The 15,350-nt window shown below is 45.9% G+C and overlaps 1 protein-coding gene across 2 annotated transcripts; it reads right to left on the minus strand.

Annotated features, from left to right (window-relative positions):
• Positions 1-3,854: 3,854 nt before the first annotated feature.
• Positions 3,855-14,932, minus strand: GPAA1 (glycosylphosphatidylinositol anchor attachment 1). 2 transcript variants are annotated; one of them, XM_051971331.1, is made up of 13 exons: positions 14,911-14,932; positions 13,346-13,439; positions 12,681-12,860; positions 12,413-12,524; positions 11,913-12,060; positions 11,675-11,776; positions 10,820-11,016; positions 9,907-10,103; positions 8,242-8,395; positions 7,992-8,084; positions 7,463-7,662; positions 7,192-7,368; positions 3,855-7,031 (listed from the first exon to the last, which is right to left on the minus strand). In XM_051971331.1, the coding sequence occupies exons 2-13, from the start codon at positions 13,417-13,419 to the stop codon at positions 6,788-6,790; spliced, it is 1,878 nt and encodes a 625-aa protein (XP_051827291.1). In that variant the 5' UTR covers positions 13,420-13,439; positions 14,911-14,932; the 3' UTR covers positions 3,855-6,787. The 2 variants fall into 2 exon arrangements, with proteins under 2 accessions (XP_051827291.1, XP_051827290.1); XM_051971330.1 differs by lacking the exon at positions 14,911-14,932 and adding an exon at positions 13,659-13,789.
• Between the last annotated feature and the right edge of the window lie 418 nt (positions 14,933-15,350).

Below are 15,350 nucleotides of genomic sequence, written 5' to 3' on the forward strand. Positions count from 1 at the left end.
ATACAGTTTACTTAGCTCATGCACTAGTAATGTTGTATGTTAAAAGAATTTTAACATCAAAGTATATTTTAAATACATCATTCTTTATTTTAAATGATTGTGTCTTTATTAACAAATGTTGAGAGCAAACTTAATTTCATTTTGTTTTGATAGTGCTAATGTAATGCTGGGGAAAATGTATGTAGTAACTACAAACTTGTCATTATTTAAACCTAAAACAGTTTAAATTATCAGTTGCAATGATCTCTTGATCTGAATTCAATATCTGAAATAAAATAAATAGATAATTTAAAAATATTTCTGGGTGGATTTTATTTTATTTTTCATCAATATAATAAAGATCAAACTCAGATAGAAACAATAACTAAACAACTAGAAACTAATAAAATTGTCTCAATAGAGGAACCAAGATGGGCAGTGTGTAGTTTATGAGAAGCTACTACTGCATACCATGTATATCCTAAATTGTAAATGATTTTTTCCTCATTCTTATTCTAATTTGGAAAAGAGATTAACTAACATTGATTTCTTGCAAGACCTTCACTTTTCAGTTCAATTCAATAAATATTTATTAAATATCTACCTGTGTGCCAAGCACTATGCTAAGTGCTAGGTATACAAATAAGAAAAAGAAAGGCCGTCCTTTTCTTTAAGAAGTTTACGATTTAATGTGAGTAGGCAAAGCACAAAAGGAAACCAAAAAGGAGAGGGGTAAGATGGTACCTAAATTGGGGGCTTGGGAAAGTGTGTGTGTGTGTGTGTGTGTGTGTAAGAGAGAAAGAGACAAAGAGCCAGACAGAAAGACAGAGACTGTTTAGAAACAGTAAGACACAGAACAAGAGAGAGACAGAGAGAGAAAGTCACAGAACTTATCCAGAAAGTGTTTTAAAATCTTTAGTGTAGCAGTTCTGGCATAGAGACAAGACAGAGCTTGTCGGCTCCTCCCAAGTTTCTGGTAGAACATGGGAGTTTAGCTGGCACATGAAGGCAGCTAGGAGATGAGAAGGTAGAGCATCCCAGGCATGGAAAACAACCTGAAAAGGTGGCAGATAGCGTATGTGAGAAAGAGGCCAGAATCTCTAAGCCACAGGGTAAGAAACTGAGAGGCCCTGGAGGACTTAAACCAAACAGGATTTTATATTTCATCCTGTAGGTAATATGGAATCAGTAGTTTATTAAATAGAATGGGGAGAGAATCACATGGTTAGACTTGCTTCCTTAGAAAGATCATTTTGACAGCTGAGTGAAGAATGGACTTGAGTGGAAAGAGACTTGAGGCAAGGAATCCATCCGGCAAACTCTTGCAAGTAGGAGGTGATGAGGAAATGCATCATGGTAGTGCATAGGGTATAAGAAAGAAAGGTCATAGACAAATTTTTTTTTTAGAAAAGCATCAACAATTTGGCAAATGATTGGATGCAGAGAATGAAACCGAGGTTTTTAGCTTGGGTAATTGGAAAGATGGTTGGAGGAATGATATGTAAGTAGCCTAGAAATACAGACTAGAGTCAGTGAAGGCATTTGGATATGTATTTTATCTTAGGGACAAGGGGAAGCCAGGAAAGCTTCTTGAGATGATGAAGAACACGAGCAAACTGTGCTTTCATAATTCCAGGTTGGCAGCTGCGTAAAGGGTGGATTAGGGAGGAAGAGACTGGATTCAGAGAGGTGTATTAGGATGCTGTTGCAATTGTCTAGGTGAAAAAAAGTGAATTTGAATAATTGTTGTATGAATAGAGAGGAGGGGATCGATAGGAGAGATGTTGAGGGGATTAGATTCGATGTGATAGTCTCATGAGAGTGCAGAAATGGCTCATGTGTTGTAAGTGGTAATGACTGGAACAATGATGGTGACCTTGGCAGAAATAGGCAAGTTAGGAGGAAAAGATGGATTTAGATCAAAAGATAATGGGTCCAGTTTTGTATATTTTAGAGTTTTAGACATCTAAGGATCATGCTGGTAGAACTATCCAGGAGTGACAGATGCAGGGATTGGGATTCAGGGGAGAAATGAAAGTTGGATATGTGCATTTGGGAGTCATCTGCATAGAGGAGATATTTGTCCCCACTGGAATTGATGAAGTCACCAAGAGAGACTACAGTGAGAAGAAAAGTGTATTGAGGACCCGAGTACATCTACATAAAGTGGGATATACTGCAAAGGAAGCCAAGAAGAATCAGTTCTATTCCTTCAGAAAGCTTGTTGAGAAAATCTTAATCAGTTCTAAAGTTTATCAAGTTCTCTTGTAACATACATTCTGTGTGTGTGTGTGTGTGTGTGTGTGTGTGTAATTTTAAATTTCACATGGTCTTTGCAAAAGCAATGGGAACTAAATTTGTCCTGGACAAAGCCCCTAAAGTATAACACTGCTTCTGGGGCCACTTCTCCAATTTCATTCACATTGGCAGGTGAGTCCCAGAGAAAGAGTTCTAGAAATGACTTTAAGGAACTGTGGTTTCTTACATGTTTGTCCACAATCTCTCATCCAGTGTATTCTGCATTGGCTGTTTTACTTTGCCCTTTGGTTCTAGTAAGTTGGGGGCAATTTTCTTTCATGATTTCTAGTTATATGATACCCATATTCTTTTTTTTTTTATGACTTTCGAGTATGTCAATGACTCTTATCTATCCTTGATTTATTTTCCAGGATACTGTTTCACCTATTGGACACCTTACATTTTCTTTTATTTCTTACAGTCTTTTGACTTTCTTCAGATATTTCTTGCTGTCTCATGACATTATTAATATCTGTTTACTACATTCTAGTTTTCAGGTGTCTATTATTTGGGGAAGGCTTTATACCATTATATTAAGCTGTTAATCCTTTTTCCTACAAAAATTTCAATTCTTTTCCAATTATTTCCTCTTGATCAGTTTCATTTGTAATATAATTTTAAATGCTATTTAAAATTCTTACTTCCTTACTTCTAGGAATTCTAATTGATCTTGTGGCCAAGCTGTTTTCCTTTTAGATGTTTTAGTTATCCCTTCCCTCTCTCTGACTTTGTCTTGGGAATTGTTGGAACCACAATACCTCTTCACAATAGCAATATTTTATTGTTTTTCTAGCCTTATTTCCTGAAATAAGACTTTACATTTAAGGCAGGCTCTAAATACTTCTAGAGGGAATGTGTGGGTTTTGGCCCTGATCTTTATTAAATGAGGTTCTCAGTTATATGTTGTATTCTTCTTACACTAGAGGTTGCTTAGCCAAGGAGCTATCAACTTTTAGCAGTTCCTAACTGGTCTATTCTCTTCTCTCTTTGAGCTTTCCAGGCTCCAGACCCAGAGGAATCTGGACCACCCAGCTGCAAACTTGTCCCAAAGTGGAACTCCGGTAGATTGCCACTGGCCCCAGCCTGTCACCTGGAATACTTGCAAGTTCAAAGTAATAGTGATGCAGCTCCTATTCTGGTCACTAATTCTTGCGCTGAATTTTAGCTAAAGATCTGGAGTCAGAGCAATAGAAATGCTAGCCTACTCCTTTTTTTTGCTCTGGTCACTTGTCTATGAGCCAGATTTATGATCTTATCATTACCTGATAAGTTTTTCTTTATATTTCCTGATCACTATATCACTAGGTAGTCTTTCTAGATCTTTATTGTAGTAATTGTGAGGAGAACTAGGTTGTACTGTTTCCTTCTACTCCAATATTTTTTTCTGGTCTCTCTCTATATCTAGTTCATAGACTTGATTCAGTCTAGAAGTCCAATCTTTTTATGTTCACATCAATTTGTGCTGGAGTTTCTATCTTTCCCTTATATTTTTTCTTTCTTTTCCTTTTTTCATAAAATGGGAAGATGTGTGAGGGCAAAGGGAAACAAATTAAGCTATCACCAATCCCACAACTTGCTTGCTGTTTGAAAGCTTTATAGTTTTATTTTTGTTGCTGTTATTTTCTACTTGTATTTATTTCAATAAATTACATAGAATTTTTAAAGAAAAAAGTAAATGAATGACAGTTGTGGATGAAGATGGAAGACTTTAAAAATGGAATAGAACCTGGAAGAGTAGAGACGAGAAGGCTTTCTACTTTTAGTAATTTGGGGGTATATTCCAGTCACAACCCGAGACTTGGAAAAGATTGGCAGACTCAGGAATTTGAGCTGGTTAGAGGGAGGGAGGTTAGTCAGGTGATATTGGCTGGCTATCTGGTGGCCATACTTCCACAGGGAAAAATTAGTCTGACAGTTTCACTGCTCTCTGTAGATTATAGAAAAACAAAGGAAGGAATCAAGTGTAGGTGAATAGAACCAAGGCATTGCTTACCACATGTACCTTTAGCTCATCTACACTTAATTTTTACTATCTTTATCAATTAATTTCTGTTCATCCCTTGTATCATCAGGATTTTTTATTTTCCTTATAGTTCACGTGTACTTTATTCTACTTATACTTTTACCTTGTCTCATTCCATAAAGGTCGTTCCCAGATTTCTTTGTATTTCTAATAGTTGTCCAACTTAATTGCTTTATAGTATCCTAACACTGGAATTATTGGGTCAAAGGATATGGTTATTTTTGTAATTTCAGACTATCACTACTAGTCTCCAGAAACAACCCACAAACAATTAATGCATTCTTGGTTTTACACAACCCTAAAGCATTTCATTGATTTTAAACTTTTTCTTTCCCAATTATCAGGTGAAACCTCCAAGTTGTTCTAATTTACATCTCTGATTATATTATGTCAATCTTGACCTTTGTTCTAACAAATCAGAATGCATATAATTGACTAGGTAATGATTCCTATATTAGAATTATAATTTCCTGTGTGTTAAAAGTATAATACATTTCAGTTTTGCTGATATATGGCGCTCTCACTGTTCAAAGAAATCAATTATTTTCTTACTTATTATATATAGGCTTCTCAATAATATATGTCTTTGCCCCCCCCCCTTTTTTTTCATTCCTCCATGCCCCCTTTTGCATGGAAGTTAAGTCTCAAAGTATATATGCATTTAATTTGGAGGGTCATATCAATATCTTCACAGAATTTCTCTAGTGCCTCATTTTCTGCAAAAGAGAATTGCATATAACCTACATTTACCAATACTTATCATGAAAGCTATATTTTAAGATGACCAGACGTCCTAGGAAAAGTTTCTTCATGCCTTTGGATGTATGATAAAATCAACCGGAAAAGCAGGCAGAGTATTACAAGGGAAAAAATACTGGATTTAGAGCCAATCAAAAGGATCCACATCTAAAGGACTTGTGTTAAAATTTTAGCTGCTATTTGATGACTCGTAGTAATCTGGACAAGTCATTCAAGCCCTTTGTGCCTCTTCTGGGAAATAAAGGAGTTGGATTCGATGACTCAAGATCCCTTCCAGCTCTGAATTGTGAATTCTGCCAATTCCTTAATTTGCCTCTCCAGGAAGAACCTGGCACCTCTCCATTCCTTTAGCTGCGATATCCTGTTGTCTTCTCATTTACAGTAAAAATTTCAGTTGATGTGATTTAGTTCCTACAGGTATACGTACTTGGGCACTGGCAAAAATCTCAAATCGAAAATACCAACTAAATTGTTTACAGATAGTCGAAAAAATGGTGCAGTTCTTAGCATCCCGTCTCTTCTTCTAACACCCGGTCAGCCGAGGACTGAGAGCATTTGGCATTTTTCTTCATTGATGGGTTGTCATAGTGACTGATCAGTCTGCTGGAGATGTATCTTTTCATACTTTGCTGGGTGGGTCCTGGTCCTTTTTAAGATTCATTCTCAAAGCCTTTCAAGCATGTTACAACCCGACAGAATGTGTACCGAGCTGACATAGAAACCTGGGCCACCTGAAGTCACTTCCACACCATCACAAGTTTTATGGAGCTTTATCAAAGTCTGAAAATGCCAACAATGACCATTTATATAGTGCTCTAAAGAACACAAAGTTCATTGTCTTCCAGAATTCAAGTTCAGTACGCTCTCTGCCCTAAGCAATGTGATGTTCAGAACTCGGAATAATGCTTTATATGTATTATAAGCAGCTAAGAATGCAGAGACCATCACCTCCTTAGTTCTGGACACCAGGCTTCTCCTCATGTAGTCAAAGGGCCCATTAGCATTTCTGGTGTCCTACTGTAGCAGTGATTCCTATCAGCCTGGCATTCCCCTAAAATCTTCAAATCTTACGTCAGCCCTCCCTTCCCCATCCTCTCTTCTACATGGCCCCAATCTTTGGAGCTGAAGTGGGTCTCGCTGGGACTGCCAACCCTGCCACTTATTTTAACTCTCTCTAAAGGATTAAATGAGGAAGAAAAGGATCCAGAACTCAGAAACCCACAAAATCTACACACACAAACCCCCCCAGACCTGTTTATTTCCTTGGGATGGGGAAGAAACATATGGAGAGGTCCTTCTAAAGCAAACCAACCAACCTGCTGCTTTGGGGCATATGTGGACCTCCCTCTCCCCCTCCTCAGCCCCCCCTGCCCCACTGCAGGCAGTCACACAGCCCTCCGTCCTTCCAGCAGTAGGTACTGGCCCGGGGTCAACTAGTCCCCAGGTGGTACTGAAGTAAGGACTCCCAAAGGCTGCGAGGATGTCCTCCTAAGAGCTTTGGCCCGCCAATAAGGCCCCCAGTAGGGTTCCAGCTCTGCTCACTCACTCTGCAGCCTTGCCTTCTCCCTGTTCCAATACTGCTTTCCTCTAAGAGATGAGGATGGACTGGATGACCTCTAAGAGCTTATCCAACTGAATGTACACTTATGAATTCTTCAACACAGACACAGAAAGCTCCCTCTTGGGTCCAGAGATCCGAGGCAGGATGAGGGAGTGGACAAGGGGTCACTATTTCCAGAAGAGGACATTCCAGAAGAGTAGCCAGCAAGGGTAGAGGCCCAGGGAGAGCAGGGGGAAAAGCAGGGCGCCGTACAGGTGGTGGTCCAGGACGCCTTGGGCCAGAGCGCTGAGGAACAGCTGCCAGCCCTCCGCCAGCGTCAGGGGGGCCTCTTGCAGCTCGCGCCACAGGAAAAGGCTGCCCAGGAGGGTGGCCCCGGGGCTCACCAGCACCAGTAACACCGCGTACAGAAGCCTAGGAAGGAAAAAAGAAGCAACATCAGGGTGAGATTCCTAGGAAGGAGAGGTGCCTGTGGGAGGGTGGGAGAATCCAAGGGCTCGGGGGCAGAGGCGGGGAGGAAACATGGACTGTGTAATAGGTTGGGAGTAGGTGGCAAACTGGGGCAGGTGCAGACCTGGGTCCGCTGGGCTGGGTGAGGGCAGCGGCAGGTACCATGGTGACAGCAAGCAAGAAGCCCAGAGAGAAGTTGAAGAGGGAGATACAGCCCAGCTGGAGCGCCAGGTAGAGCAGGGCGAGGAGCTTCAGGGCCATCCAGCCACTGTCCGGGCCGCGGGGAGTGCTGCTCACCACGCTGGGGGCAGAGACAAGGTTCAGGGTCAGGCTCACCCAATCTGAGCCTCGCCCCCCCACTCGCTGCTGCGGGCGCCATCCCTCGAGGAGCTCACCGGTGCGTGCTGTGAGGCAAGGCCAGGCCAGCCACATAGATGGCGAGCAGCGTCAGCACCACGGCCTCGGCCTCGGCCACAGGGAAGTGCTGGGCAGCCACATGCTGGCCCATGACAGGCAGGAGGTACAGGGCCAGGCCGGTGGCCTGGGATATCAAGACGGGGGCTACCAGAGGGCTGAGGGACACGCCGCGGCCATCCTAGAAAGACACCAGGGGAGAGTCACATCCTGAGGGTGGCAGGAATCGCACGGGATCAGCCTCAGACTTTAGGGGGAATCAGGGAAGGGGACTGAGAGCAGAGGAACCACTCAGGGAATCAGGATCAGGGCTGCTCCCTGGGGAGCCTCAGGTGTACGTGCTGAGGCTTGGGGTACAACAGGACCAAGTCGGGCAGGCAAAGAGCAATGGCTGGGAAGCACCTGATCTCCCCCCTTCAGGGCCACATTTTCAAGGAGAATAGCAGGTGAGACCTAGCCTGTCCACTGTGAACAAGGCACTCCCCCCAGGAGGCTTTCCTTATCCCTCACCTGTCCCACAAGCTGAGGAGGGCTGTGATTGGAGCCCAACAGCTCCTCAGGGCTGAAGTCCACCTTATTGAGCTTCACCCACAGCTCCAGGGCATGACACGGTCAAGGGCAATGACAGAACTAGGGAAACCCCTCCCCTCTTTACCCCACTTCTCTCCCTAGCTCACCTGGAGACATTCCCTGGATCTCCAGGCAACCTCCCCTGCCACCTCTCCCCATCCCCAACACCCAGACCCCCACAAAAGGATATCTTCAGTCCAGGGATGAAGAGCAGGAACCCTATGGCGGGCATGTAGAGACCGATGGAAACAAAGCGGGACAGTGAGGGCAAGAGGTAGAAAAAGTAGGACTGGTGCAGCCGCTCGAGAAGATTGTTCAGTTTGCGGAACATCCCCTCCAAGGTCCTGGGGAAGGAAGGAGGCCCGCCTGGTCAGCTACCCCCCAGGAACCGCCCTTGGCGCGGAGCCCCAGCTCTCTGGGCCAAGCTGAGGGTAAGCTGGGGCGATCTCTGAAAAACTGCCAGAGATGAAAGGGAAGGAGCCCAGAGCCAGAGCCCGAGGAGCTCGGGCCCCAGGCCTGGCTCCTGCAGCTCCAGCCACATCCACTGTTCGTGGGGCAGTGCAGGGGCCAGATCAGGGGTTCTTAACCGGGAGGTCTGTGACCTTGATTATTAAATATTTTGCTAAGCACCTGTCAGTATTGTTGGTTTCAGTTGTAATCCTGCCTTTTTTTTTTTTTTTTTTAAACTTTTATGCCTTTAGAAGCATCCTTCTGAGATGAGAGCCATAGCTTCACCAGAGAGCTCTGGAAATACAAAGTCCTAGAGAGCTTCTCAGACCCTCCGGGCAAACACTGAGTTACCTTTTAAAAGCAGAAGCATTCTGTAAATGCCGGTGGGGGACTCGGGGAAAAGGGCATGGAAGCCTCCTTAGGGACAGCTGAGAGGGTTATGCCCTGGGCTTAGTCAGAGGAGAGGTAGGGTTTCCACTGCCTAATGCCAATCTCCCTTTCCAGCCTCATCTCACACTATTCCACTCCATGCTCCAGCCAAACCAGAACCCTCCGCCCCCATAAACGGCCTTTGCTCTCTCCTATCCTGGCTCCACGGTTCACATTGTTCATTCCTAATCAGTTTTTAAAACGCACCTCAAAAAAACTCTTTTATGAAGCCCTCCCATCCCCATCCCAGGATAGTAATGACCTTACTGCCTTTGCCGGGTAATTCTTAGACTCTTATCATACAATATGGCACCCTTTGGTGCCTCACCTTCCTATTAGACTGGATGCTTCATTAGGAGCAGGGACCTGATTTTTCTAAACTTTGTATTTCTTCCAACTTTAGACATATGACTGCACATAGAAGGCACTAAATTTCTATCAGATAGATATAATAAAGGGGGAAAGAAGAGAAGGAAAGACCAGACCATGAGACTGAAAAGACAGGACAGGCCTGTACAGAAGGCTTTCATCCAGAGACAAGGGGAAGGACAGCCTGTGTCCCAAGCTGAAGAAAGGAGACAGAGGGGACAGTCTGGACCCCAGAATCCCCATCAGTTGTACTTCTATGCTAGGTGTGAGTATGGGAGGAAGTGTGTGGCTGAGGTGAGGGCAAATGAACTCTTGAAAAATAATAAAATTAGCCAGCTACTAAAAAGCCAAAATGAGCAGAAAGAGGAAAGGAAGGATAAACTCTAAGGTATAGCAGAAGAATTGACATTACTTACTTCACTGTAAGAAAGGTACCTTGTAATGTTTAGTGCTTTAAAAATGACAACTATTATCATTATGAAATGATAGCTATCTGGGCGAGAGGAAGGTCAGAGAGGAACCCCAAGACTGGTTGACCTAGCTATGGATGCCTATCAACCCTGAAGGGGTGTATTCATGTCACTCTTATTCCTTCTTAGAAACTTACTTTCCCACAGCAGTCATGTCATATTTATATTGGCGGAAGCTGTTGATACCACGTAGGGTGATGGCTTCTACGTGGTAGCGCAGGAAAAGCCCATGGGGACCATGAGGGCGACCAGAAGCCTGACGCAGGACCATGAGCATCAATGTCTGCAGTCCATGCAGGGAGCCTCCCAAAGAGGCCCAATCTGAGTGCTGCAGCTGTGGAACAAGCACAGGGGTCAATGGCCTTAAGCACAACATAATGGCCCTGGCTGGCTATGGGGAGAGGGTTGGGGGTTCCCAGTTAGTATGGGTGCCTCTAGCAATAGCCCACTAGGTTAAAAGGCTAGGACATCCCAGGGGATTCGGGGAGCCCAGCTTGGAAGCTGCATCTATGGGTAAAGCAACAGTGGCTCAGGGGTCTAGGTCACCCTGCCCCATCTTGGGGATTCCCCTGCTGAGCTTTGGCCATTACAAGGAAACATAAGGCATCAGGTCTAAATATCCCTAACAGGAAAACTCCATCCAGTTTTAGCAATTAAAGGGCCAGAGAGTTCCCACCAAGAGCACACTATTTGACCATAACGGCAATGGGGAGATACAAAGGGGTTAAGGATGTCTATAGCAAAAATAGTCCATCTGGAGTACAGTAACTATGGGAGAAGCAAAGGAAGGCAGAGTCAGAAGGGCACAGTAATGGCCTACAGGACCATGGATTCCAATAAGATCAGGGAAAGGAGGCAATGTGTAGGATAAAGAGTCCCCTAGGGGATACATTATCTGGTTGTAATAGAGAAGAGAGGGGAGGAAGGTGTAAAACATAAAGCCAGGACATGCCCCACTCAGAGCATCTTATAGACAGAAGGAGTAGATGGAGGGAGGGACCGGGCACTGCCCATCAGGGCAGCTATCTGGGGATCGGGGTCCAGTACCACCTTCCCCTGCAGGGTGCAGAGCAGAGCCTCCTTCTGGCAGAAGGCATGGAAGAGATTGAGAAGGTCCAGGTTAGGTAGCTGCCCATTCAGGCCCTCCACAGCCACATCCAGGCTGGTGACCACATCACTGTTCAGCTCCAGGGCCACTGCTGCCTGGATGGCCCCTGCCCGGCCCCGAAGTGCAGATGACTGCATTCCTGCAGGGAGGGGAGGGAAGAAGGACATGTCGTCACAGTGGGACTCAGATGTGAGATGGCCTATATGACCTGAGTAACCACTTAACCTCTGGCCTCAGTCTGCTCCCAGGGGAAAGTGAAGGAGCTGAACTAACAATGGTGGCTGTCCTAAAGTGGAACTTGCAGGCTGCCTTAGCAAAGAGGCGATTCCCCTTCACTGGAGGGCTTCGGTTGGAGACTAGGGAACATCTTTCACGGATTGTGAAGAGGGGACTTTTGCTCAGAGATGGCTTGTACTAGATGACCCTTGGCTCCTTCAAGTTCTGAGATTCTAGGGTTGACTCTAGGTCTTTAGATTATATTCCTGGTGGATAAAGAGTGGGGTGGGGAATCACATTTTTACTATGTTGTGATAAGGTGAATAAGAAGGTTATACTCATGGACTTATCATTATTGCTATTATTATTATTTTGGTGAGACAAATGGGGCTAAGTGACTTGCCCTGGGTCCCACAGCTAGGAAGTGTTAAGTGCCTGACGCTGGATTTGAACTTGGGTCCTCCTGACTCCAGGTTGGGTGCTCTATCCACTGCACCATCGAGCTGCCACAACTTAACATTATTATAAGACAAGGGATCAATGGGAGGCTTATATGAGCTGGAAGGTAATAGAGGTCCTACCAGTAATGTTGACATCATGGTAAGCTTCTAGCCAGGCCTCTGTGCCCAGCAAGTCATGCTCTGTCACCAAGAAGATGATGTCCTTGGCCCAATAAATCTGACCTGGGTAGAAGGGGAAGTAGAAGAGGTGGCAGGAAGCAGCCAGTTACTTGACCAGGGCCTCGCCAGGGTTCATGCCCCAGAGTCAGCCCCAGAAAGTTACCCCAACTCAATTCTTTCCCACCCTCTGCCCCCTTACTTCGGAAGTAAGCAGCCAAGGACAAGAGCAGTCCGACTGCCTGAGCGTTGAGGGTTCCAGGGCTGGAGGGCACAATGAGCACCAAGGACTCAGTGCTGGCTGCCCTTGGAGCTCGTAGGATGCCATACACGTTGGTACCTGACACCATCTGCAGAGGCACTAACACAGGTCACCATGTAGGAAAACAGACACATGATGACAAATTACTTTACTCATGACCTGCTCTATTTCCCAGTGATGGAACCCTGGTACTCCCCACGCCAGTGGGCCTTCACAATGGCTTCCAGCCTCCCCAAATGGTCTCTACCACGTTTCCCCTGGATCTCCTCAGAGTGGTCCCTCCATTTCTCTAATAGTGCCTTTTGAACACAGTAAACACTAAATTCCAAATGGAGTCTATCTATGTAAATGGTTCTCCTGTTTCCCGCCATAGTCTCTCTTCTGTTCTTCACAATGACCCCACAGTGTCCCCTCCACCCTCCAAGTGGCCCCTGCAGTACATATCGCTCGTGGGTCTCGTCAGGGAAGGGCAGTGTTCGGGAGAAGCTCTGACTATAAACTTCCAGTCCCACAGAACGCATGGTCCGTTCCAGCCAGGCCACGGGCAAGTTTCTGGTTAGAGAGAAGAGTGGGTCAGAAGTTCGCAAACAAGAGTCATAGAAAAACCCCAGTGTTCCCTGTAAGAACCCACCCTCTTGAAAGAAAATAATAACAGAAAGGGGATCTCCCATAGGGCTCAAATGGTTGTTTATCAGACCTGTTACTCACCCTGTTTTCCTGCGTTGGGCAATGAAGTCCCTGGCATAGGTGAGGGCATGTTCTCCACCCTCAAACTGCTCCTCCACCATAGTGGAACCCATAGCATTCTCCGATATGTATGTATTTTGGGTCAGGGGTGAAAAGGCCAGAGCCAGGAACCAGACCACACCAGCCACATAGCTCACCACACTGGGGAAGAAACAGATTAAGGGACCTTGGCTACCAGACGCCGCACAGCCCACCATGAAGAATTACATTGCAGCCGATCCTTTCTCCAAGATTTTTTCTCATCATTCATCTTGTAAGTGTCAAATCTAAGGACTTCTAAAATTTGGGGGAGCAGGGGGTGCAGTGAAGTCATTGAAGCATGTGAAGCAGGTGTAGCCTCTGACTCCTGGGACCCAGACCCTCCCAAAACATCACTGCTCCCCCTCCAACTCCAAGGGACTGAGCGATGTAGGTTTGGGAGGCGGGGGAAGAATGGGAGAGCATGGCTGATGGTCAGTATCTCTTACATGCACACATGCAGGGCACATCATGTGTATGTCTAACTCCAGGTAAAGGAATGCAGGGAGGAGTGAGGTTGGGACACAAGATGTGGGACAGGACAGGAAGGGGAATGAATGGTTGAGAAGCCATCAGAGGCTGAGGGTCGAGCAGGGAAGAATCCTCACCAGAGGGGAGTATTTAGGCGAAGGAGCAACCGCGCCAAGGCCCGACGCCTGTGTGAATCCAACAGGAGCCCCATAGCTAGGGGGAAAAGGGAACCTGGCAAAGGGAAGCAGAAGAGTGTAATCAGCACTTTCCATTAACAGACACTCTGAGTTTCTCTCACTCACTCATCATCACTTCTTCCATGTCCAACAGGGACCTCCTTCTACCTCCATCCCAATACACTGACCTGCCCCCATTTTCTCCTAATCCTACTCTCCCAGTCATTGAGTCACACATACAGTCAGTCACAATCAGATATGAGCAGTCACATACACAATAAATGATAGAGTTGGAAGGAGATCAAGCCCATCCTCCTCATCTTGAAGAAAATGAAGCTCAGAGATGTGAAGGGACTCAGCAAAAGCCACGTAACTAATAAGTGGTATGACCAGGACCTGAACTCAGGTCTTCCAAGTCCGGGTCCTTTCCATAAGACCCAACGTACATTCTGCCACACACAACGATAGAAATCAGATAGATACAATTCTCACACACACAGCAGTTTCCCCTTCAACATTTATGGGCAAACACAGTCCCACACACAGTCATACAAAATCCTATATGTGGAGCATCTTTTCCTTCAAGAACCGCAGGCGCACAGTCATCCAAACTGCCAGAGAAACAAATCTCACACACACACAGTCATTGGCGTGTCACACCTAGCATCTTCTCCTCCAGGATCTGCTGTAACATACAACCACATGCCCCTACACGAAATCTCACATATGGAGCATCCCCCTTCCAACATCAAGAACTTGCACATGCAATCACATGCATGAACGCACACAACCTCACCCCCCGAACATCAGCGGCGGCAGGATCTGCGGGAACCATGCACGTGAGCATGTGCAGGGTGTACGTATGTGCGGGTGAGATAGACACACACAATCTCACACCCCGCGCGTTCTCTGCCGCAGAACGGTGGAACTGAGCATGCGCAGGTGTGTACGCCACACAAACACACAATCTCACATCGAGATCATACTCTTCTGCAAGTTCCGCAGAACGCAACTATGTGAGCATGCGCCGGCACGGGACAGACAGATACATTCACATAGACACACCACACACACAGCCACACCCGAACCATCCTTTCCTGCAAGATCTGCAGAAACCGGAGCGTGTGAGCTTGTGCAGGTGACGGACAGACAGACAGAATATCACCCAGAGCATCCCCTCCTGCAAGATCTGAGGGACCGCGAGCATGTGAGCATGCGCAAGTGTGCGCCAGAGTGACACACACTCACTCTTACACACGGAGCATCCTCCCCTCCCAGACCCCTTGCACAAGCATCACACCCACGATCACACATGATCTCACACTCACAACTTTCCTGCAGGAGCCTCAGACATAGTCATCTCCTCATGAAGATTGTCTCATACACACAATTTGACATGCAGAGACTTCAACTTCGGATACACACACACACATACACCTACACCCACACCCACACATACACCCACACAAAATGAATGAAGGACGTGGGACACAGAACGCACCAACACCACCCCCAGCCCAGCTCACAGCCGCCTTTGCTTCTCACACACCAGCCTCGGGACACGCCCACTTCCGCCCAGTATTCCTCACTTCCGGACCGCGGGCGGAGCACCTTGGGAGTTGTAGTCCTCTGGGCGCAGGCTCCACTCTCTCAGGTTTTCTGCTCTCCCTCCTCTTCCAACTCTCCACCTAGCCAAAAAATCTTCCTAACTTCAGTCCCTCCAGTTCATCCTTCACCCAGGTCCCCGATTAATCTCCCTTTGGACACTTTGTTAACTTTTTAATAAAAGGCAAATCCGCGTTTAAAACCCTTCATATCAAACCGTTTTTCCAGGCTTACTGCACATTACTGTTTTTTGCACATCCTCTGCTTCGGTCAAAGTGACCTTTTAGCTGTTATTAAAACTTATAACATATAGAGCTTAACAAATGGAAGAATGTCAAGTGCTCTTGGGTAGGCCGAGCTA

This window comes from Antechinus flavipes, chromosome 1, assembly GCF_016432865.1.
Source record: "Antechinus flavipes isolate AdamAnt ecotype Samford, QLD, Australia chromosome 1, AdamAnt_v2, whole genome shotgun sequence".
NCBI classification, from domain to species: Eukaryota; Metazoa; Chordata; class Mammalia; order Dasyuromorphia; family Dasyuridae; genus Antechinus; species Antechinus flavipes.

Coding starts and splice junctions, on each gene's coding strand:
- GPAA1 (XM_051971330.1), bottom strand. CDS start 13,704: ATGAGGAGGATGGGCTTGATCTCCTTCCAACTCTATCATTTATTGT. Junction 8,396..9,906: donor GACATGACTGCTGTGGGAAA/GTAAGTTTCTAA, acceptor TTCCTTCCCCAG/GACCTTGGAGGGGATGTTCC. Junction 7,369..7,462: donor TTGCCTCACAGCACGCACCG/GTGAGCTCCTCG, acceptor CTCTGCCCCCAG/CGTGGTGAGCAGCACTCCCC.